We start from the raw sequence: 21,683 nt of genomic DNA, 5'->3' as shown, positions 1-21,683 counted from the left end.
TATTGATGAATGACTTTGCATAGTAAAGTTTCGAGTTGCACTTTATTGAAGCACCAAACTCTATTTACGGACAGGTGTTTTCTTAGAATTTTTTTGTGCCCAAATGATGATATCCTTCACACATTGATAATGATTGTGATAACTTCCAAAGATGATTTAAGAAAAAAAAAAATCATGGTGTTGTAACGGGGAAAGGAGGGGGTTCTTTGTGTATTATAAATAACCTAAATTAATAATAAATGACATTGCTTCTCACGTTTTTAGTCTCAATATGTGGTTCTCGTGGGACTTGGATGAAATAAAATCAATCCCTCCTATTCCAGTCTCCACAGAGAGGAAGGTGCCTTTAAAGTAGCGAAAATAAAAGTTCACATTTTCTACCTATTTTTCACGTGCGGAACTAACTTGTGACCCAGCAGTGTGTTTATTTGTACTCGTGTACATTACGAGACTGATGCTGGCATCATTTATTCATAAGTCCTGTCTGCCCGCTGCCACGCTGTGTACTTGAACATGCCTTGAAATCATTATGCCACATGCATTATTGAATGAATACGCACCCTTGCCGACTCAGATGCAGATAACTACATGAGATATTTATCTCGGGTATGCCCACTTATCGCCTTGTCTGCTTCTCTTGCTGACGAATGCAAACAAAGGCCCCTTTTCACCTGGATAAAGACATACAATTTACATTTGATGCTTTTATTGTACATTGGGTCAAACCTGGTAAGCTCATGCAAATATGTAGCAAAGTGGAGCCCATATTTGCTCATCAAATATATTTTAGGCCCCTTTCACTACCATACTACCCATTTTCTATGTATACTGTATTTTCTGAACTATTAGTCGCATCTGTGTATGTTACAATAGCCAAATAATACAAAACAAAGAAGACATGTTGCACTGGAGTATAAGTTGCATTTTTGGGAGGGACGTTTTTATTTGATCAGAAACCAAGAACAAAAAGGCTGTCTCTCTCTCGAAAGAAGAAAAAATACACATAATTTAAACTTGTGCATTAGTCGCAGGCCGAGCCAAAATGGTGTAACTTATAGTCCGCAAATTACGGTAAATATTCTGTAAAAGCAATGGATATATAAAATGTGTGTACACATCCGAGATATTCACCAATGATCTTTGACCATGCTTCCCAATGTTTACCCACAGAGTCATTTTGCTGTTTGGGGTCATTGCCTTGCCTGGACAGTTCGCTTCTAAAAATGAAGTGTGTGACTGTGTATGATTTTGGACTGCTAAATAGCATTGGCCCTTATCAGGGTCATGAAGCTTAGGTAAGACATTGACGTCAGTGGCGTACATCATGCTGATAACGGGTCATTTTTAACGATGCCAGGTGCTTGTGTGTGTGTTTAGCAATTGTAGAAAAGCCGGCTTCCGGGATTCTCTGCAGCACTTCAAAAATAGATGTAAAAAACACATGCGGCCATGCACTTTGTGCCCAAACGCAGATGCACACATTACAACTACACACAGATTTAGTGTGTAAGATCAAACAAATGCCTGATATAACATGGTTGCACAAGTGTGGACACGCTTCTAAATGGGGAGAAGGATGAGAATGCACTCCCTTATTGGTTATTATCTGCACAGTAAATTGATGGATTGGCATTGTGTTTTTTTATGTACAGGCTCTGCAGTAGATCACATTAAGTGTGAAAAAAGCTTTTTTTTCATTTTGTACATAACAAAAAGCTTACATTTCATTAGGGGTGTGTGGAATTTTTAAATCCCCCTTTGTGTCCATTTAAAAGTTTAGGACGAGTGGTAAATTCTCTCAACCATCATCATCAAGTTATCTTCAAAAAAACTGTTGGACTGCTGGTGTGTAGGAGGGCTTTAGCCAGCCAAAAACTTGTTTGGAATCAACGACACCGCAAGTGTGAGTCTACTTGATATAAAGCACCTCCCAGTTAAAAAGACAAAAATGAAATAAAAGCTACATGGGTCAAATCTGACAGGCGAGAAAGCAGAAAGTAACTCCCTGAGAAAACATGCCTGGATGCAAAGAGGTGAGAGAGATAGAAAGGCAGAAAGAGTGGGATAAAATGGGAGGGGACCTCAGCATCGGAGGGAGGGGCAGCTAGGCAGCCGGAGGCGAGCGCGTCAGTGAGGGAAAACGGAGACAGGCGAGAGACACTCTCTCTCTTCCCGAAAGGAAAACGAACATTTGCCTGCTGTGTTTTTCTTTGCTGGACTTCCCAGCTCACTTTTTCAAGTGGCGTTGGGAGCTCACATAAAAACACACACTTTGTTCCTATTGGACATCAAAGCTCAACTGATGGGTAAACAGCTCTTTTTTATTGTTGTGTATGGATTGGAAGTGTGTTGGGAATACTTGCTTGGGCGTCCCTGCTTCTTCTGATTCACTTGTTTGCATTGCACTGCAGTAAATGTACCTTTAGTCTGTGTTCTGCTGATTATCAAGGCATTATTACTGTTTGTTGTTGTAGCACTGTTTTCTCTCTCCCCCTTCTCTCCCTCTCTCCCTCTCTCCCTCTCCCTCTTTCCCTCTCCCTCTACCCCCCCCCCCCCCCCTCTCTCTCTCTCTCTCTCTCTCTCTCTCTCTCTCTCTCTCTCTCTCTCTCTCTCTCTCTCTCTCTCTCTCTCTCTCTCTCTCTCTCTCTCTCCCTCTCTCTCTCCCTCTCCCTTTCCCTCTCTCTTTGGATGAGTTGCTGTGTGTACATGTTAATTTGCTGCGTGGGTGTGCAGGCAGCCTTGAGTAGTGACAGTGTTTATTGAATGGTACTGATGTACAGAGACTCTTACACAGGATGGCATTTAACTGAATGGAACAGATGGCAGAGGTTGCATCTGTGCCTCCCCAAAGCTTATTGTGTTCACGGTCAGGCAGGATAACGTGCGCGTGCATGCTTGTTGAAGTTTTTAGGTTATTAATCGGTCGTAAGAAACGCCTCTGCTTTTTCATCGCAGCACTGACAAATGAAAAAGTTGAAGAAAAATGAGCTGTATGGTTCCCTGTGTCAAGAGTGAGTAGTATGTTGGTTCAGGGTTCTCTGTTCAGGGTTTGATCCTAGAGTTTGTGTGTTGGGGTAAGTGATGACATGAGGTTCCTTGAAATGTCTGATTTTCTTGTGCATGTTTGCTTTGTCTGGTCAAATTAGCTGCAAATCTCTTTTTTGAGGTTATTGTTTGTTTTTTTTTGTTTGATGGCAAATATTCATTAAGACAGGAAAGAGAAAAATGAAGTAATCGACTTGACTTTTTTCTCTAAAAGTGAGGTTAGCTGCACCCTCTAAATTTTCCAAAGTATGTACAATTGTAAATTGTGGTTGATACACTCTCTAGTACAGAAAATGGTTGGAATTTTTCTTATTGTTGCTTGAATTAATTTCAGTTCACATCCACGTGCTTAAAATAGAACTCAATCACAATAGAAATATTGAACCACAGCCTAAACCCGCAGGGCAAGCACTAGGTGACAAGCGAAGAAAAGCACTCTCCTGAGAAGAATCCTGTGAATTCCAAGATTGTAAACAAGCGTTACGCATGGGCTACCGTTTGACGACAATAATCTGCCATTTTTCCTGGGAACCTCAGCACCGAATCATCACTTTACAGTTAAAAAATATAATCAGGGGAAACCTGATTCTGATTTAATTCCAAGCAGGAGTTTGTTTGATACTTTCCCTTTTTGTGTGTGTGTGTGTGTGTGTGTGTGTGTGTGTGTGTGTGTGTGTGTGTGAAAGTAAAGATTTAGGACAGCCCACATCAGCTATTTGTAGTCACACTGTCCAAGTTCAAGAATGTCTGTGTGACACCACAACATCCTTGTCAGCGTTACTAATTAGCTCGCAGGTGAGGGCTTCCCGCTGCGTGGTGGGCTATTCTTGTGTTTGCCCGTGGACAACACACAGCTCTCTGCCCTACAAAACACACTGGCTATGACTCTTATGGATGCGTAAAGACTCGTTCGGAGGCAGGTCGAGCCGACCTGAGGTCCAAGGTGACCAGTTTTGGATGAACACACATCTTGTTTTGATCGATGTTTTTTTTCCCCAAGGTTTCACTTTGGAAAACACTATTGGTTTGACTGGTTCTCCAAGGCTTTGTGTGGGGATAAGCTACTGGGTCAGCTACTAAAAAGCTTGTTTAAGTAGTGATTAATTTCCCATGCCGCCAATTAACCCATTATGAAGTGATTTTGTTTGGTGGGTTGATTCAAGCAGGAATTATGCTGATTCGATTTAGATTGTATAAACATATACATACAGTAGATTACAGCATACAGTAAGTTTACCGGGATTTAGTGGTTTCTGTGATTTGGCAACTTGTTGCTCTTTGAGCACATTGGTACTTGGATTCTTAAGCAATATTATTTATGCTTTGTTTCACCTGACTCCGATACTTATAAACCTATATTTTAGGTAGGATTGCTCCAACCCAAACAATATGGAACTGCACAATCGATAAAAAGAAAAACATTCATTCACACTATCTCTGAAAGGTACTTGCTAGAATATGTGTTAGTTTACTTGGTGGCAACATGACATCTCACGTCCCTCTTGTTCACTCTTTGAAAAAAAAAAGTACACGCAGCATCCATCCTTCAACGCTGTCTAAGTGTGATAATTTTGTTGTTGTTGGTGTAGTCGCTTTTGAAGATAAGAAAAGGTACAGCAGATAATCTTTACGCTCTCAGCAGTGGAAAAACATGACGATTTCGAATGTGTGCTTGAAATCGCAGTTTGTCAATGAAACACTGCATTGGCAGTGCAGCTCTGAATCATTGCAGGGTTTTTTGTAAACATTCAAGATTAGGCAGGGATTTGTCGCTTGTCCTATCGAATATGAGGGATAGAAATGGTTTGAAATACTTTGACAAGTCATACAAAATTAGGCTCCTGACACTTGGAGTGGTATATGCTCTGGTAGATAGGGAAAAGAATGTCATGATGGTGAGAAAAAAGGTTGCCACATTAAAAAGTCACAGAGAACCTGCTCTGGTGAAGACAGTCTACTCTTTCTCTTGGTGGGTATAGTATATTTTTTATAGACAAGAATCTCTGTGGGTCTTCAGATAAGGTGAAAGTGACTGATTTGCACTCAGCATGTCTAGCCAAGTGTTCTTCAAGCCAAAAAAATCTTTTTTTATAGCAAAGAGACCACAGGAACATCTTTTCATAGGCATTTGATAGACAAGCCTTTGCCAATGTTGAGTAGATGGAGAAAGAACACGCTTGAATTCAGCTACATTATTTTAAATCTGATTTAGTCAATTGAATAATCTTTTTTTTTACTCCGTCCCAATTCAATTTTGGGGACCTAGACCAAACGATTAGCGCGTGCATCAAGATCTGGTGCACACCCTTTACAAGTAAAACGCACGCTGATGCACCAGCATGTCTGGTCCTGCCACACCCTTTCTTCTCTATTTGCCATCCCGCTAAAGGGGTGTCAAGTTTCCTCCCTCCCTGAAACACTGCCCGCTAGCAACTATGTCACAAGTAACAGCAACTCCATCCTTCACATCATTGGATGCCGTCTTGCCACGGACATCATGATAGGTCAGAGATGCTTGGCAATAGGTTGGAGAAATTGATGAGCAAGGTTTGGCTCGAGGCGGCACCCCAGTGGGTTTCGCACCGTAGTTTGAGGCTCCATAAAAGTGATCCAGTCCACTACACTAGAAGTTGTGACCGATATGGAGTTTTTCCACCTTCGGTTAGTAATCTTTTGATTAATCTAACACAATTTAGTGAATAGAAAGTTTTTATTTTTGCTCAAAGAATTCCAGATCTAAATTCTGTCTGTTATACAATACTTTTTTTTGCTATTATGTTTGCTAGAAAATTGGCAAAATCTGGTGATTGTTGAATTATTTTTAAAAGTTAAATTGTTATCATAGGTGTGTGTTAATCTTAAAAATAACAAAATAATCATCTCATTATTGCTGATTTTAAAAGCACTAATATTGACCTATTAATGAGTTGGGACCTAATTGTTTGTCAATATCTACCCTGTGGCTGACTGGCAACCCATTCAGTGTGTACCCAACATAAATGGGTACTTATATCTTCATCTAAATTGGATCATCAACAGCTCTCATCTTCAATAATGAGCGATATAAGGACAACTCACACTGCGCCGTCCGCTAGTAAATGTATATAATGCCGCCTTCTGTCAAAACAGTCATTTTGCTCATCGGAAATCCCACAGAGACAATCAACAGCCCATCACGTTGCTCTTGTGTCGTTTCTCGCCTTTGTAGGACATCTGCTTGTCGCAACGTGAATAAGCCGTCTGCTAAAACTCAAGGGAACAATAAACACTAATTGTAAGAAAACAACATTCATGTGAATGGTAAGCTGGTTGGCATTTGACTTGTCATTGTTTCTGTGGTGAACACCTGATCATGACTTTAGTTTGTTGGACGCTTTTCACTATTCCACATGACTTCTGGGAAAGCCATCCCCGTTTAAAAGCACTTGAGGGCTGCTGAAGAGTGAAAAACATAAGCACGCACGCACATTGAAGCTAAAGGCCTCATGTGTGTCAGCAAATCTCCACCGCAGAATTCATGTAACATTAGGATTGTTTTTTTGCTCTCTGTTGCCATATTTCATCGCTCAAGTCAAGTGCGCGCAAGAGTCTTTTCCCTTCCCCTCACAGTCGGCTTGCGTCAATAAGAAAATGAATGGAGCGTGTTGGGATGGTGTTTTTACAGTACACAAAAGGCGGATGGAAAGGGCATTATGTGACTCTTCTCAATACTATGTACTTGTGGTTTATGTGCTGAGACTATGTACCACTGTAAGAAAAGAATACTGGTGTGACAATTTCACACATACAAATGAGTACTATCCCCATCCGATATTCAGTATTGACGCCCATTATGTCTTATTTCTATTTTGTAGATTCGTCACATAACATTTAATCCCTTGACAAATTATTTTAAAATACTTGCTTTTGACTTTTCTCTGATCATCTGGCAGTTAATAAGTTACTGTAAACTCTCAGTTTAAACTCTTCATATCACGCCATTAGTTAATTTCATCTTTTTTGTTTTTTTTTTCCTATCTTTGTAGACTGTTAGTATTCATTTCTCATCTTTGCTTCTCTTTTTTCCCCCCTGTAGTTGACGTGAGCACGGCAACTCTGCCCACGCAGGTGCCCCCCACGACCACATCGATCCTCCCTATGGACCTGCGGATGGTTGACCACCACCACCAACGCCCCCCATGTTTACTCCCCCAGCCACACCCTGTGCCGCCTACCTCCACCACATGCCCCACATCTAATGAGCTAGGCAATGGGCCAGTCATTAGTAAGTGTTAGTGATCTCTGAGCCACGAAAACTCTTTTTCATGTGCGGTCAGAAGCTGAATTTGTTTTTTTAATATATATATATGTATTTTTAGCCCACCAAGAGCAGCAGCTGCAGCAGGAGCTGGTGGCGCTTAAACACAAGCAGCAACTCCAGAGACAGATACTTGTTGCTGAGTTTCAGAGGCAACATGAACAGCTGTCTAGACAACATGAAGCCCAGCTACATGATCATATCCAGGTGAGCATCACATCTGTCGTCTCGCCGAAGTTAACACACACTTTGCTTGATTTTTGTATTATACCTCATTGAATTATAGTCGCGTTAAATCGCCACATTAAAAATCAGCCTTTCATTGTTTAAAGCAGCTGTCCACGTTAAAGTTGGCACATATAGTGAGTGGAGTGTGAGTTCATATCTCTAGCAAAATGTTAACGTAATCAGTTTTAAACAAAAAAAGACGCATACAAATGAAGCTCTTCTATATATAATTAACATGGAGGCTTTAAATCTTGAGACAACAAAATGCAACAAACCTCTCACTGGGTGAAGAAGAGTCAATAGAGAATTCGAGAAAGTTAATGGATGTGTTCTGATGCTATTTTTACCACTTGGTTAACAGTGCGTAAAAATAATAGATGATGCCGGTCCAAACCAATAATATCGAATTGTAGAAAAATATTCACTTGACCATAAGTATAGGGTTTACAAGTACATCATTAAAGAATGTCTGACAGAAAATGTCCAAAGTTCTGGATTATTTTACATGCCAATAAAGAAGATAAAGTGTTTCTATTAAAACATAATTACCCATTTTCCTACAACAAGACAACTTGTTCGGAAAAGGATGGCTATTAGGGAACTTGGAATTGATTTTTCAGACAAAATAACTCGGAAATAAACACTTTCTTACACAAACTACTCAACCACAACTGATGCCGAGGCATTTTCAAGCAAAAAGCTAAAACCTAATCCTTAAATCATTGACCCCCCCAACTGCACGTTATGTAATTTCTCAGTTTAGTCAATCTTTCCCTCTCTCTCTCCAACAGCAGCAACAGGATTTGATGAATCTGAAACATCAGCAAGAGCTGTTGGAGCATCAAAGAAAGGTGGAGCAGCAGCGCAATGAGCAGCAGTTGGAGAAGCAGCATCGGGAGCACAAGTTACTGCAGCTCAAAAACAAAGAGCGGGGCCAAGAAAGTAAGTCAACTAGATGAAAAATGACCGTTTAACAAAAAAAGAGTTTTTCTATATCCATTGTGTTTGTCTCAGGTGCAGTGGCCAGCACTGAGGTGAAGATGCGACTTCAAGAGTTTGTCCTGAACAAGAAGAAAGCGCTGGCTCAGAGAAACTTAAACCACTGTCTGCCCAACGATCCACGCTACTGGTACAGGTGAGTGTCAGAGCTCAGCAATTGTTGGAAAGCACCAGCAGTTAGTGAACTTTGTTGAAAATACACTGGTTGGGCTTGTAATATATTTTGAAAACCACCTCACTATGACACTAGTGATCTTCTAATATTATCGTATTTCCTTAGGAAAACCCAACACGGTTCTTTGGATCAAAGCTCCCCTCCTCAAGCCATAATGTCAGCCTATCAGCAAGCAGTGCTGGGCACGTACGATTCCAGAGATGACTTTCCACTTCGCAAAACAGGTAATAATATGAACCCCTTCTTTTTGCATTAGATAGTCCAAATAACAAGTCTCCCAGTAATTGAATATGACATAATACAACAGAAAAGCACTTACAATAGAGCACCTCATATGAGGCTAATCAGATGAATTCTTTTTCAAAAACCGATGATTTTATTCTTTTAAATAGACACTCATCCTTCTTTCGAGTTGTTTTCTTTTCCTATACTCATTCAAATGGTCAAAATCATTTAAATCTTATTATACTTGTATAATGACAATACAATCATTAAATTCAATTCATACAAGATGGTTTATTTTTAGACCATATTGCCCAGCCCTACTTTCCATCCATGTTTGGACAAATCAGTCCTTGCCTTTTTGAAAGATGCTGCTTTGAAGTCTGATGTACTTCATTATGTGTGATCCAATTGCGCAACCTCATTCAACTAGCTGCCTGTTGTGAAACTTTGGTATGTGTTAAGAGTATTATTTTTGTTCCCCCTCCTATCCACAACTTGCCTGGATTCCATTTTAAATATTTAAAGCAAAGACAGTAAACCAAAGTGACTTACTTGCTGCTTCTCATAGATCACTCATGGTAGTAGAATGGATATTTTAAGCCGTTTGGGTGCCTTATTGGTAGCCTAATTTGAGGTTTACAACACAATAAGAATGAAAAAAAAGCAATGGCCAATATTTTTAAAGTTTTGTTTTAAAAATACAACAATACAACAGTAAATATGGGGCGCAAACATTCTTTTTTTTTTCTAATAAGTGTCATTTTGCCCTGCTATTGAATTGTTAAGAGAACATTTGGCTCGAGGTCAACTGACCTCTGGACTTTGCCATCTAAGTAAACAAAATGACATATTTATAGAAGAGTGATTTTTCAAAGGTTTGCTTTATTTGTCTAAATTATGCTTAAAGATGGAACATTTACTATGCATGGAACGGTCACGTGACAAATGCATCAAGATCAGATCAACTAGGCAGCGAGCTGAATTGTCTTCAACAGGAAGTGAGGAACAGAGAGCGCCACAGTTATACGCTCGTCTGACGAGCGCCGCTGTCACGCATGACGTCTTTTTTTGTTTTGGGCGGGTGACCCATTTTAGTGACGTCCACATGAATTATAGATATGCTGAAAATTATTTTCTGTCTGGTGAGCTCAGACATGCAGCAAAGGGCAACAGGCACGCATTGTTCAAAAGCTGTGAGAGGCTTTGCTATACTGGCTCTGAGCAAACACAGAGACACTTTCAATGCACTTCCAGGAAGTCTCTTTTGGCCCACGTGGACAACGCAATGCTCTCGGTCATTGTCGCGCACACATTCATATGCACACTTAGTTTCAACATTTTATTTCATTGCATTTTGACATTATACTTCCCTTACACTCAAAAATCAGTAAAAACCTCATACTGATTGGTTTACTATCTTTATGCCACATTTGCAATGCCCTTAAGCAAATCTTTCCTGTATTTTCAGAACCGTCTATTCTTTGTATTGTATATTTTATAACAGAATAGCACTTCAAATTCAGCACCCCACATCATGCTGATCATTCATCCATTTATTTATAGATGTACTTTAATAGTAATTTATACTACATATTTTACCTCTATTGTAGGCCTTTAAGCATGATGATAATTCCTTTGGAAATATGCAAAATGGTGCACTTATTCGCTTTAATTTAATTATTTATTATGTAAATAAGGAAGAAAAAACCCACCTTTTTTCTTTCTCCACCCACCACAGTTTTTTTTTTAACCATAATGGGTTTTGTAATCAGAAAGTAATGGATGCAGTTCATTTTGAACAATGTCAGGTCATAAGAAGGCCTACTTAGTTGTCATCAGATGGAAAAAATGTCAGCCAGCTTTTGTTTACAACAACGATGCACACCCACAGGAGTTGTGGCTCGGTCCCTAATTGTTGGTTTTGAAGAAACGCTTATATAAAATTAGAACAACAACAAGGTGATTAGGCGGCAGATTGGCTTTCGTTGGCTTGTTTGCCTCCAAATTGCTTGAAGAAATTAAGGTGGTCTAAATCAATGCAATACACGATGCTGATATTTCCAGGAATTGGACTCATGAGTTACAGCAAAACTATTGATTAGTACTCATTTTGCTGCTTCGCTTCTTTGAACAACCTGCGTGACTCCGGTAGCGCAGGGAGGGCTTTTTTTTTTTTTCCAAACAAACTGGTCAATATGTTTTGCCTAATGGAAACAATTTTCTCCACTCTGTTGTGCTGCTATTAAGGAACTAATCATCTCATCAATGTCAAATTATTATAAAGTGGAAATGTATTGAAATGTTCTTTTAGTCTAAAGTGCATTTCTCCTGGAATTGGTGTAATCCACTTTATGAGATGAACATTTTATTTTGATTAAGATTTTGTTGTGAAGAGCAGGTTTGAAAATAGGACATTGGTACATCTACTTACAAATGTCTCTACTTATCATTGAGAAGACTAGTTGCTGTCATTTAAAACAGCATTTAAGATGAGGAATCTTACAACAAAATTGAAATAATGTAGAAAACGACACATTTGCTACATGTGTTATTTTTAGAAAAAGTATTGCTGAGATTGAAAAACAAAAATGAAGAGGGAAAGTTATGCCAAGGGCAAAAGAGAGGTTGAGAATTAGCGCTTCAGTAGAATGGAGGTGTGTAAAAGAGCCAATGTCAGCAGTCCAACAGTCTGGGCCACAGAGTGAGCGAGCGGCTTCCGCTTTTGCCCAGTCGGCATTAACAACCGTCAAAGTCACCGTGCCCTGAGACCAACGTGCTGGCGGCTCCCTCCACCTCACTTTAATCCTCCACTTCTCTTTCTGTCGTTTTTTTTGGCACTTCATTTTTGTACCCAGTCCACTTTGTCTAGTCCTTTATTGCTGAGGGTGCACAAATTGAACCTTGACTCTTTCCTCTCCAATACACTCTCAAGTCATCTCTCTTTGCCAACCAATCGGTGTGTTGTTTGAAATTATATTGCCTCCAAAATAGACCCAATCCTCATCCAATCAGTTTTCATTTTTGCATTGAATCATAACTCATGTATTGAGATACATTTGGAATCAACCTCGTACCAAAGATCCCAATGCAATCACAAACTCCTTTACAGTACTTCCACAAATTACATGGATAGCCTTCATATATGAGTCAAAAGAGCCATTTCAGAATACAGTAGGACCTACGAGATACAAGGCTGTGGGAAGAGCTTTAAGGTCAAGCGTTTTTTATAAACCTCCCAAGTCAAGTAATGAACCAGAAGGAAATCACTGCAAGAGAAGAAAGCTCCTTCTGTTTGGAGTTTTCTGACAGTGAAGGGAAAAAGGGCAAGACTGGCCAGCATCCACCATTTAAGCTGTACAGTAGCCTAATACAGTCTTTTTTCCTAAACTACCGAAGGCTGAGTCATGCACTTAACCTCAACATGAGGCCATTTCAGTGTCACTTAAGGGGCATTTGGAAGCGGGCATAAACCTTTTCCCGATTGGTCGTCTTTGTTTAATTCAGTTCTCTTGTTCTTTTCCAGCCTCGGAACCCAACTTGAAGCTTCGCTCGCGATTAAAGCAGAAGGTGACGGAGCGGCGGAGCAGCCCTCTCCTCCGTCGGAAAGACGGCCCTGTCACCACCGCCAAAAAACGTTCCCTTGATATCGCCGGTGAGTAGCAAATGCCCTTGAAAAGTTGCAATTTCAATAAAGTTCTAACCGCTCGGTCTTCCTGTCAGACTCTGCATGCAGCAGCGCCCCCGGTTCAGGTCCAAGCTCCCCCAACAACAGCTCCGGTAACATCCCCCATGAGAACGGCGTTCACATTTCCAGCAGCCCGGGAGAGGTAACTCCCATTTTCACTGCTCATCTACACATGTGACTACTTGTCGAGCTTACAGAGAGGGTGGCATTTTGCCCATCAAACAAAGAATGTGCAAATACAAACATACACAAACATGGCTCCACTTTTGCAATGTTCTACAAAAGTTTTTTACCTTAACAATCTTTGGATTTAAGCATACGATCAAATTCGACAGATGTCAACATAACCTGACCGCTTGGGTAATACAAACAAGGCAAAATGCATATAAGCTTAATGTGGCTAAGCCAGTTCAATATATTTCCCATCATAAAAATTACCCAAAGCAATGGCCAATTTACCAGAATAAAACAATCCAAGAAAACTTCCAAGATCTACTGTAGTAGTACCTTAAGCCATATTTGCACAGACCAAAATTAATACACTAATTCAAAAAGTGCCAACGTTTTTTTGTGTGTGTGTCCATTCAGACCTCCTTGCTTCAGCGTCTAGTTTCAAGGGACGGTTCTGTCAGCCATCTCTCACTTTACACGTCCCCTTCGCTACCCAACATTACACTGGGACTGCCAGCGACATGCCCGGGAAACCATGTGAGTAGTCTCATCAACACCACGTGTCTACTTTATAACTGTTAAACTCAAACCGGCCACCTATTCATTTTTTTGTGGCCCGCGAAAGTAAATCATGTGCATCGCAGAGAGAAAATTTTAATCAAAATTTTGTTGGTCCTAATGAAAGATTGAGATAATACTTGTGGAATCATTTGACAATCAATTAGCCATCGATAATGCACACCATTATGAACCAATTTTATAGCTGTTCAATGATTATGAAATAGGCTTTTTAGTATACCCAATAGAAAATTGTTTTGGTTGTTGAATGCTTTTATTTCCTTTTATGTCTGATCCGATTTCCTTTTGTGTCCCAACAACGTCTGCCCATGCGTCTCTCTCTTTTTTTGTAGTCAATATCAGGACATCAAGATGCCGAGAGCCGGCTGGCGCTACCCGCCTCCTCACAGAAAGGCATTCCTTTAACTCCCCCTTTCCTGCCGGCTGCCCACTTGCCTGCCTACTTGGCATCTTCAGGTCTGGACAGAGAGGGGGTGGCCAGCGGCGCAGCTGGCCATGCCCCCCTCCTGCAACACATGGTGCTGTTGGAGCAGAGCCACAGTCCAATGGGTCAGTCTTCACTGTAGTACAATTGTACTCGCGGCAGGGATTAACCCTGAACTGTCGCTTGCGTGAATTCAAATAGTTTGCAAGTATTAGGATTGTGGACAGAAATGGGCCTGGACAATTACAGTAACATGCGGGAGAGACTCCTGAAAATGAAAATATGTGTCAGAAAATGAGAAAGACAGGCGGCCCGGTGAGCGAGTGGCTAGCACATTAACTTTACATTCCTGAGGTCGCAGGTTCAATCCCAGGTGGGTGTGTTGTTCCCAAGTTTGGGTGGGTTTTCTCCAGGTACTCCATTTTCCTCCCACATACCAAAAACATGGCTGGTTTAACACTCTAAATCACTTCATAATGTTCATCTCCTTGTTCCCTGCGATTGGCTGGCCAGCGATTCAGTGTGTATCCCCTGCCCGGTGTCCATAGTTGGCTGGGCTCGGCTCCAGGACCCCCTGCGACCTTTATGAGAATAAGCATTTTGGAAAGGAATGAACATGAATGAATGAAAAGGACATATTTCTAGCTACTTTCTGTAGCTCGCCTTCATTTGTTCCTTTTGCTTATGTGTCCCGCAGTGGGCTTAAATGGCCTACCGCTCCCGTCGGCTTCTATCTCCAAGCTGGCGCGGGGCCACCACCCTCTGGGTCGAACCCAGTCAGCGCCCCTCCCGCAGCAGCAATGTGCTCAGGCCCAGGCCCTGCAGCAACTGGTGGTCCAGCAACAGCACCAGCAGTTTCTGGAAAAGCACAAACAACAGTTTCAGCATCAGCAGCACATTATCAACAAGGTAAAATTGCAATGTTGAAGTAGTTTGCTCACTCCGTTCTGACTATTTGTGGAAGATTTTAGAAGCTCTTTCCAATGTCTCCATATAAGAATGCACAGCGGGCAATCATAAGTCTCCTTAGTGTTTCTTGCGTGCGTGTGTTCTCTTGGTCGCCACGGCAACAGTTCTCCCAGCGATGCTGCCTCCGTGTATAGCTTCCAGGAAACGTGACTCATCGTAATCATTGTGGGCGTGTGTGGTGCTGCGATGTGCGTATGGACACTATGTGTGAGGTGTAAATGAGACATGGCGGCTTTTATGGCGAGGGACGGCTTGTTTAGTGTGAATCCATGTGTGGGGCTAATTACCTGGAGGATACATTAGCATATATTGTTGATAAATGCTTAGTCAGAAAAGACCATGGATGATTTCATTAATACATTTTAACATGTCCATTGTACACTTGAATAGTGTACGTTCATGCGAATATATAGAGTATTGCAAATCATTCCATTTTACTTTTCTCAGTTCAACTGGCTCGTTCAATGACTCACAATGGTCAAGCGAGGGGAGAGAAAACCGAGAATGAGAAGACAGAGGTGGCAAGGACGAGTGTGAATCAGTGTTGCGAGAGTAAACGGCTGTTTTGAGTTTGTTTGGAAAAGAGAGACGGGGATGAGGCAAGAGCCTGCGCTTTGACGTCAATGAACTGTTCCCTGGGCAATATGCCAGCCAAGTGTGTATGTGTGTGTCTTTCTATGCGGGTGTACACGCTTGCGCGAGCGTTTGTGTTCCATGCACAAACACCGATCCACTGCACTACTGACCAACACAAGGTGCCCGATGACAGTCGAAGGCCTCAAACTCGTGAAAGGCTCTTTAAACAAAATCTCTCTTTCCGCCTACTTCCTCTTGTGTCTTTTTCGCCAGCCCTGATATGGTTTGCTCAGTGTTTTTCCTTTCTCACAGGCCCAGACATGTTAGCCATACATAATTTAAAACAGAACACAGACATTCTCTGGTGAAACAAACAAGTTCTGACAACATGTCTGCTTTGGTTGATAACGAATGTTTTAGCTTGTTTGTCATTATTAGTGGTGAAATAACAGGTAAAGTTCTTTAATCATTTGTCCTTGCCGCTAATTTTTCTCAGAGACTCCTTTTTTCCTCAAGCTATCACTGTACTAGGGAACGCAGTATTTATTCGGCATATATATGATGCTTTATAATTTGTATACTTAATGATGATGTCATATGCATATTGTATGTGGTGCCGTCAGTTTGCAATTTAATCAATTTAATGTCATGAATTACTGTAAATAGTCACTGAAAATATACTAAAAAGTACAACAGTACTTTAAAATATATGCTGTATTAGATATGGTGCTGTGATATATTAAAATAATAATTCAAATTCTAACTGAACGTTTAAAAGCTGGAAACTTTAACATCACATCTTTATGTAATTTATTTTTGATTTATATCCAACAACCTTAACTTTAAAACCTTGACAGCAATGCAGTTTGTCAATTGTGTTGCACTGTTTGTTAGCATTAAGCTTAATTGAGGCAAATCTATACAGTTATATTAGAGTCCAATTTTTTTGAAAATTGTCACTATATTTGTCAGACTGCTGCTTTTTGGTAAATGTTATCATAAATCGCTCCCCTTTTTGCTTTAACTTCCCACATTTTTTTTCTCCTGTTCAGATGATGTCTAAACCGGGCGAACAGAACTCAGCCGCTTGCTCGCCTCCGTCCGTGTCGTCGAGGCAACACCAGAGTCACCCGGAGGAGACGGAAGAGGAGCTAAGGGAGCACCAGGCGCTCTCGTCCTCCTCTTCCTCACTATCTTCCTCTCCGTCCTCTTCCTCCATTGCCATCAAGCAGGAGCCTCTTGACCCTCATGAACAGGAGGACAAGCAAGCTGAGCAGGAGCTGCTCTTCCGACAGGTAAGACCAACTAGTTGAATTCTACTCGTCGGTCTGGTTGTGTAATACTGAGACGGCTTGTCTTTCTCTTTCACTTCCCACTGATGAATGTTGGAGTGATTATTTTTTCATAAAGGAAGTCAGTGGGAGCAACTAGACAGTCGTGACAGATGGACAATAAGGCACCGCAATCACACAATTTTTCTTGACATTTCTTTGCTCGATAAGATTACGTAAGAGAGCCGCACGGTGTGATCCATCACGGTCAACTCAGCAGTCGCCATTGACAGCGATGGAGGAGCAATCCATTTGAACTGGGAGAACTGGCATCTTTGCCAATTCAAATGGATTGGACATCTATTGTCATCCATGGCAGCCATTGTGTAAATATTAGCTCATTCATCTTCCTTACCGCTTATCCTCACAAGGGTCATGGGGTGCTGGAGCCGATCCCAGCTAATTATGGGCAGTCTCAGGGTGGGGACATCCTGAATTCATTGCCGGCCAATCACAGGGCCCCATAGAGACATACATAGGGACAATTTAGAGCCTTCAACTAGCCTACCATGCATCTTTTTAGATTTGGGAGTAAACTGACCTACCCCGAGAAAAACCACACATGCGCGGAAAGAACATGCAAACTCCACACGGGAAAGTCGGAAGCCGCTAGGGATTGAACCCTTAATTTCAGAACTGCGAGGCGGACATGCCAACCATCTCCCACCTATAATTGTGCTTTTAATATTAGAGCTGTTTTTATATGCACAACAGCTTGTAAAACTCCCGTGATAAAGTCTTACCATTTAGCAGGCGCTTTCTCTTAATGCAGTCAGAACGATGCGTGCGGTTCCTGTCTCGCCCACCCTCAGCCAAATCCAATCAGACGCTGCTCTGGCTGTCGCCGTGGCGCCCGTAGTGTAAGCGGACACGCCTATCGGGATGGGAACACACCAGCGGTTGACGACCCGCGGAGTGGAAAGAGCATCCTGGCATGCACCAATATTGGCTAATGTTTCAGTGCAGTGCCTTATACAGTAATAGGAGCAAGTGTATTCTAATAGTAGTCTGAATGCTGCTCAACCACACCGATGATTTATTTTCACTGTTAAAGCAGCTTGCATTGAATTTGCACCAAATTCACAGTTTGTGTTCTTTGGAACTGCCTGCTTTTCCAACAACTTTTTCAAATGTGTTCTTTCAACCTCATACATCAAGTTTAGAAGTCGCCATCTGGAATCTCACTTTTGGAATTTGTACTCAAGGCGTCATCTAGTGGTAAAAGGGAGAGTTTGCCCTCCCCATTCTGTTATGACAGAAAGTCTAAAGAAGAAAGCAGGGAGGGATTCAGCAAATATATACATTATATTAATACGTTAAATTTATTTTTTCTTAATATTTATTCTTTATAATAATAGTAAAATGTTAAATATAGAGTCAAGTACAGCTAAAAGAAATTGAATCTAATTTTAAACCCATTTCCGTATCACCCAGGGAGGTACACACAGCCAATAATGATGGTGCTAAAGCATCTCCTCTTTTGGACCTAGTCCAATCTGTTTGGACTGAGTGGGCCGGTAGCGATTAAGGGATCAAATGTTTTATTTCCACTGTAAAGTCACTTTACATCATCTAAAACAAATACACAGGGTTTCAGTTCTGGTTGTTGCAATTGAGGGGCTCAAATGCCTACCCCCCAAAAACCAACCACAGATTTATCACCATCTTGTGGCACAATAGAGTGTTACATAAAGAGCACGATAGGTTCTGTCTGAAGTTCACAAGAAGGAGAAATGGAGGCAATGTGGAAAAGTTTATTTATTAGTTAATAGTTAAGGCTTCCTAGAAAAAAAAATGTAATTCTTTGGTCACCTGATGGTAAAATTGTAATTATGCCCATAATTGTCAGGATGACTATGCCTCACTTTAAAATGTTTTGTATGCTTTTGTGTATCATGTGAAAGCAGCAGGCCCTGCTGTTGGAGCAACAACGTATTCAGCAATTGCGGAGTTACCGGGCATCGATGGAAGCGGCCGGGTTGTCGATCAACATGGCGACCCACCGTCCGCTCTCCAGGGCGCAGTCGTCTCCGGCCTCGTCCTCCTTCCCCATGATGGTGCCTGAGCCGGTGGTCAAGCCTCGCTTCACTACAGGTCTGTTGAAAAGAAAACATTAGTGATTTTGATTCTCTCCAATTTATACAGGGCTGCCATTAAACTATCCTATTTTAGTGGCATTTACGGTCATCCTTTTGAACACAGTGATCAAATTTATTGAACATCCATTGTCATCACATTTTGTCATACCTGTCGTGCTCATGTAAAATCCCTGATGTTGAATTATTGCTGTTTTTACCAATCAGGGCTGGTGTACGACTCATTGATGCAAAAGCACCAGTGTATGTGCGGCAATACAAACAGCCACCCAGAACACGCGGGTCGCATCCAGAGCATCTGGTCACGTCTCCAGGAGACGGGACTCAGAGGACACTGCGAGGTAAGGCATCCGTTCCATTGACTTTCTCCAACAGGGGGAAGTGTTTCGTCAGTTATTTCCCCGAACGGCCTTGAACTCCCATTTCTGCATTCAGCCTTCAAATAGATGGAGATTTAGTAATACCCTCCTCAAATTCAAATGACATAAGCAGACCTTGCCTCACCGCCCACCTGCCCAACTTTAAGTAATACTATGTTCGCTTCAATACTCTTGTGTACCATCATACGTTATTTTCTAAGAAATGGATAGACATGGAGAAACAAGCCGTTGACTCATGTCTTCTCCTTTCTTCCTGTCTTTCTGGTGTCCAGTGTATCCGGGGAAGGAAAGCCACCCTTGAGGAACTTCAGACGGTCCACTCAGAAGCTCATGTTTTGCTCTATGGAACAAACCCACTGCGGCAGAAATTGGACTGTCAGTAACATTTATTTTCTTTTGAATGGGATGATTTATCGCAAAGGGGGGGAAAGTAATAGATAGAAAAAATCAAAAAAGTACATTATCTTTATAAAGAAACATGCTTCTTCAATATTTTTTGAAATATTAGGCCATTTAATATCTAATCGAGGTACCAATCTTATACATTGCTAAGTTGGATGGGACTCCATGCTATTTGAATGCAGACAGCAAAATTTTTGTTTTCATAATATTATATTATAAAATCACACAAGTAGATGCTTTTGCCTCGCTGTTAACACCTCATGTTGTGTTTTCTTTATTATACACTCACGTTTTTTTGTTGTTGCATTTTTGTGAGACCAATCCTCCACAATTGTGAGTTTCCAAAAAGCCCCCATTGATGTGATTTTTCACCCGACACCCCTCCTTTCTTCAGCCAAGGAGTGGCCTTGCATGCTTTTACTCACTGCCGCCACACATCACATTGTCAAATGTAGAGTTTTGCTAGCTATGCAGCAATTTTGCACGCAAAAGCAGGGACATATTTATTGGCTTAAACCGCGCTCTTCTTTAGCCATGTGTTATTATTATTAGGGCTTAAACACCAGGGAAGTGAATCTTCCTCCTTTATATAGATATATATATTTTATTATTTATTACCTTGAAGAGAAGGGGTTCAAACAAAATATATCTCTTGTCCAGTACCTTTTGGACCATAAATTGAGTCTAGCCTAACAAGACACACAAAAACAACCTCTACATGACTTATAAGCAAAACAGAATAAAATTTGATTGAGGTTTTGAGGGCCAGTTTTTTTTTTTTAAATCAATGTTGTCCTGCTTTCCATTTATATAGGGTATTGCACTTTTTCAGCTTTCCCTGGTATTTAAATTGTCTGCTAAAGCATAAGCTGTCGTTTCATGTTATCTTGTACATTTTTGGGCACCATTATTGACATATAAGAACATCAATCTATTCCTTTTTTCTTTGTTCCAGGTTCTATCAGTCCCATGTTTGTAAGATTACCCTGTGGAGGCATTGGGGTAAGTCATTAACTATTTATATATGAATCTCACCTTTTTACAAAAAAAGCCCAAAATTGATCAGGTTAAGAAGTGACCTATAACAAGTCAGTGTCCAAAACAACATCAACTAAAACATTCGAATATCCCAATTTATTTTTTGTTTGTTTTGGGGATAAACAAATCGACTTAAATTGCAATGCCCACTCACTCTTGTGTCCCCTGCCTCAATAATAATTCCATTCCAACTCACAAACACCGCCTCTCTTGCGCCGGAGGCAACAAAAGCTGTTGCTGGCCTTTCCGCTGTGTTTGTAATTGTAACCAGATGTGTTGCGCATACGAGGTGTGTGCGTGCACGCGTGTGTGTTTTGTTTGTCTAGCAGAGTATTAGGATATGACTTGAAGAATAATTTGGTTTATTGCCTAAATTTAAAAAGCCTGTCCTAGCTTTGCATTAGTGTATGCATTAAATTAATCTTTCTTCATTTTTTTGGGGAGGGGGTGTATCGGAATCTCGTCCACTCTCTCTCTCTCTTTTTGCTCCATCTCCCCTTTCTGACCTCCTCCCTCCCTTCATCCTTCCCGCGGGCCTTTACGGCTCGCTGTGGTGGGAACAATAAGAGCCAGAGCTCAGTTCTGCTCTTTATAACGGCAAATGGGGCTAAATTGTTGTCTTCCTGTCATACACATGCATACAAAATGCACACTCGCTTACAGAGGAAAAGAGCGGTTAAAATTATGCTGTCAGCCTGTGGAGAAACATCATTTCATCATACCAGCACGCTCCCACGTTTTTTTTTTACCTGCTGCACATTTCCTCAAGGGAACACAACGTGACTTGAATGTAATTCACAGTTTTCATTTTCTTTATTTTGTATATATTTGTCTTTCGGTGAACATTTGCGGTGAAATGAAAACAGTCAGCTTCATGTTTCCCGAAATCAGCAATTACTGATATTAAGCTAAGATCATGTTGATTAAGAACGAAACAAAAGGACTGAGCAAAACTTTCGGGAACCGTGTTATAGATCAAACCATGAACGTTAAAATTTGCCTTGAACCGAGTCCGGTCTTGAATGTACAACACCAACTGTTAGCCGACTGATATACAAACAGA

At 41.0% G+C, this 21,683-nt stretch overlaps 1 protein-coding gene across 8 annotated transcripts in view; it reads left to right on the top strand.

Annotated features, from left to right (window-relative positions):
* Nucleotides 1-21,683, top strand: part of LOC144204183 (histone deacetylase 4-like) — a 61,319-nt gene that overhangs the window by 20,824 nt on the left and 18,812 nt on the right. For 2 of the 8 annotated variants that reach the window (XM_077727991.1, XM_077727993.1), the window contains exons 1-16: nt 2,128-2,306; nt 7,121-7,309; nt 7,404-7,549; nt 8,362-8,512; nt 8,585-8,705; nt 8,850-8,968; nt 12,493-12,621; nt 12,690-12,796; nt 13,243-13,362; nt 13,737-13,953; nt 14,526-14,737; nt 16,426-16,668; nt 18,612-18,798; nt 19,008-19,141; nt 19,453-19,555; nt 20,538-20,584. In XM_077727991.1, the coding sequence (XP_077584117.1) occupies nt 2,303-2,306; nt 7,121-7,309; nt 7,404-7,549; nt 8,362-8,512; nt 8,585-8,705; nt 8,850-8,968; nt 12,493-12,621; nt 12,690-12,796; nt 13,243-13,362; nt 13,737-13,953; nt 14,526-14,737; nt 16,426-16,668; nt 18,612-18,798; nt 19,008-19,141; nt 19,453-19,555; nt 20,538-20,584 (2,229 nt within the window). In that variant the 5' untranslated portion in view covers nt 2,128-2,302. Of the gene's footprint in view, nt 1-1,196; nt 1,296-2,127; nt 2,307-7,120; nt 7,310-7,403; nt 7,550-8,361; nt 8,513-8,584; nt 8,706-8,849; nt 8,969-12,492; nt 12,622-12,689; nt 12,797-13,242; nt 13,363-13,736; nt 13,954-14,525; nt 14,738-16,425; nt 16,669-18,608; nt 18,799-19,007; nt 19,142-19,452; nt 19,556-20,537; nt 20,585-21,683 lie in introns of those variants that run through there. The other 6 variants (XM_077727990.1, XM_077727994.1, XM_077727995.1 and 3 more) reach the window with 4 other exon arrangements.

The sequence above is a fragment of the Stigmatopora nigra genome, chromosome 11, assembly GCF_051989575.1.
Source record: "Stigmatopora nigra isolate UIUO_SnigA chromosome 11, RoL_Snig_1.1, whole genome shotgun sequence".
Lineage (NCBI taxonomy): Eukaryota > Metazoa > Chordata > Actinopteri > Syngnathiformes > Syngnathidae > Stigmatopora > Stigmatopora nigra.
This window is presented reverse-complemented; position numbering and strand designations above follow the sequence as displayed.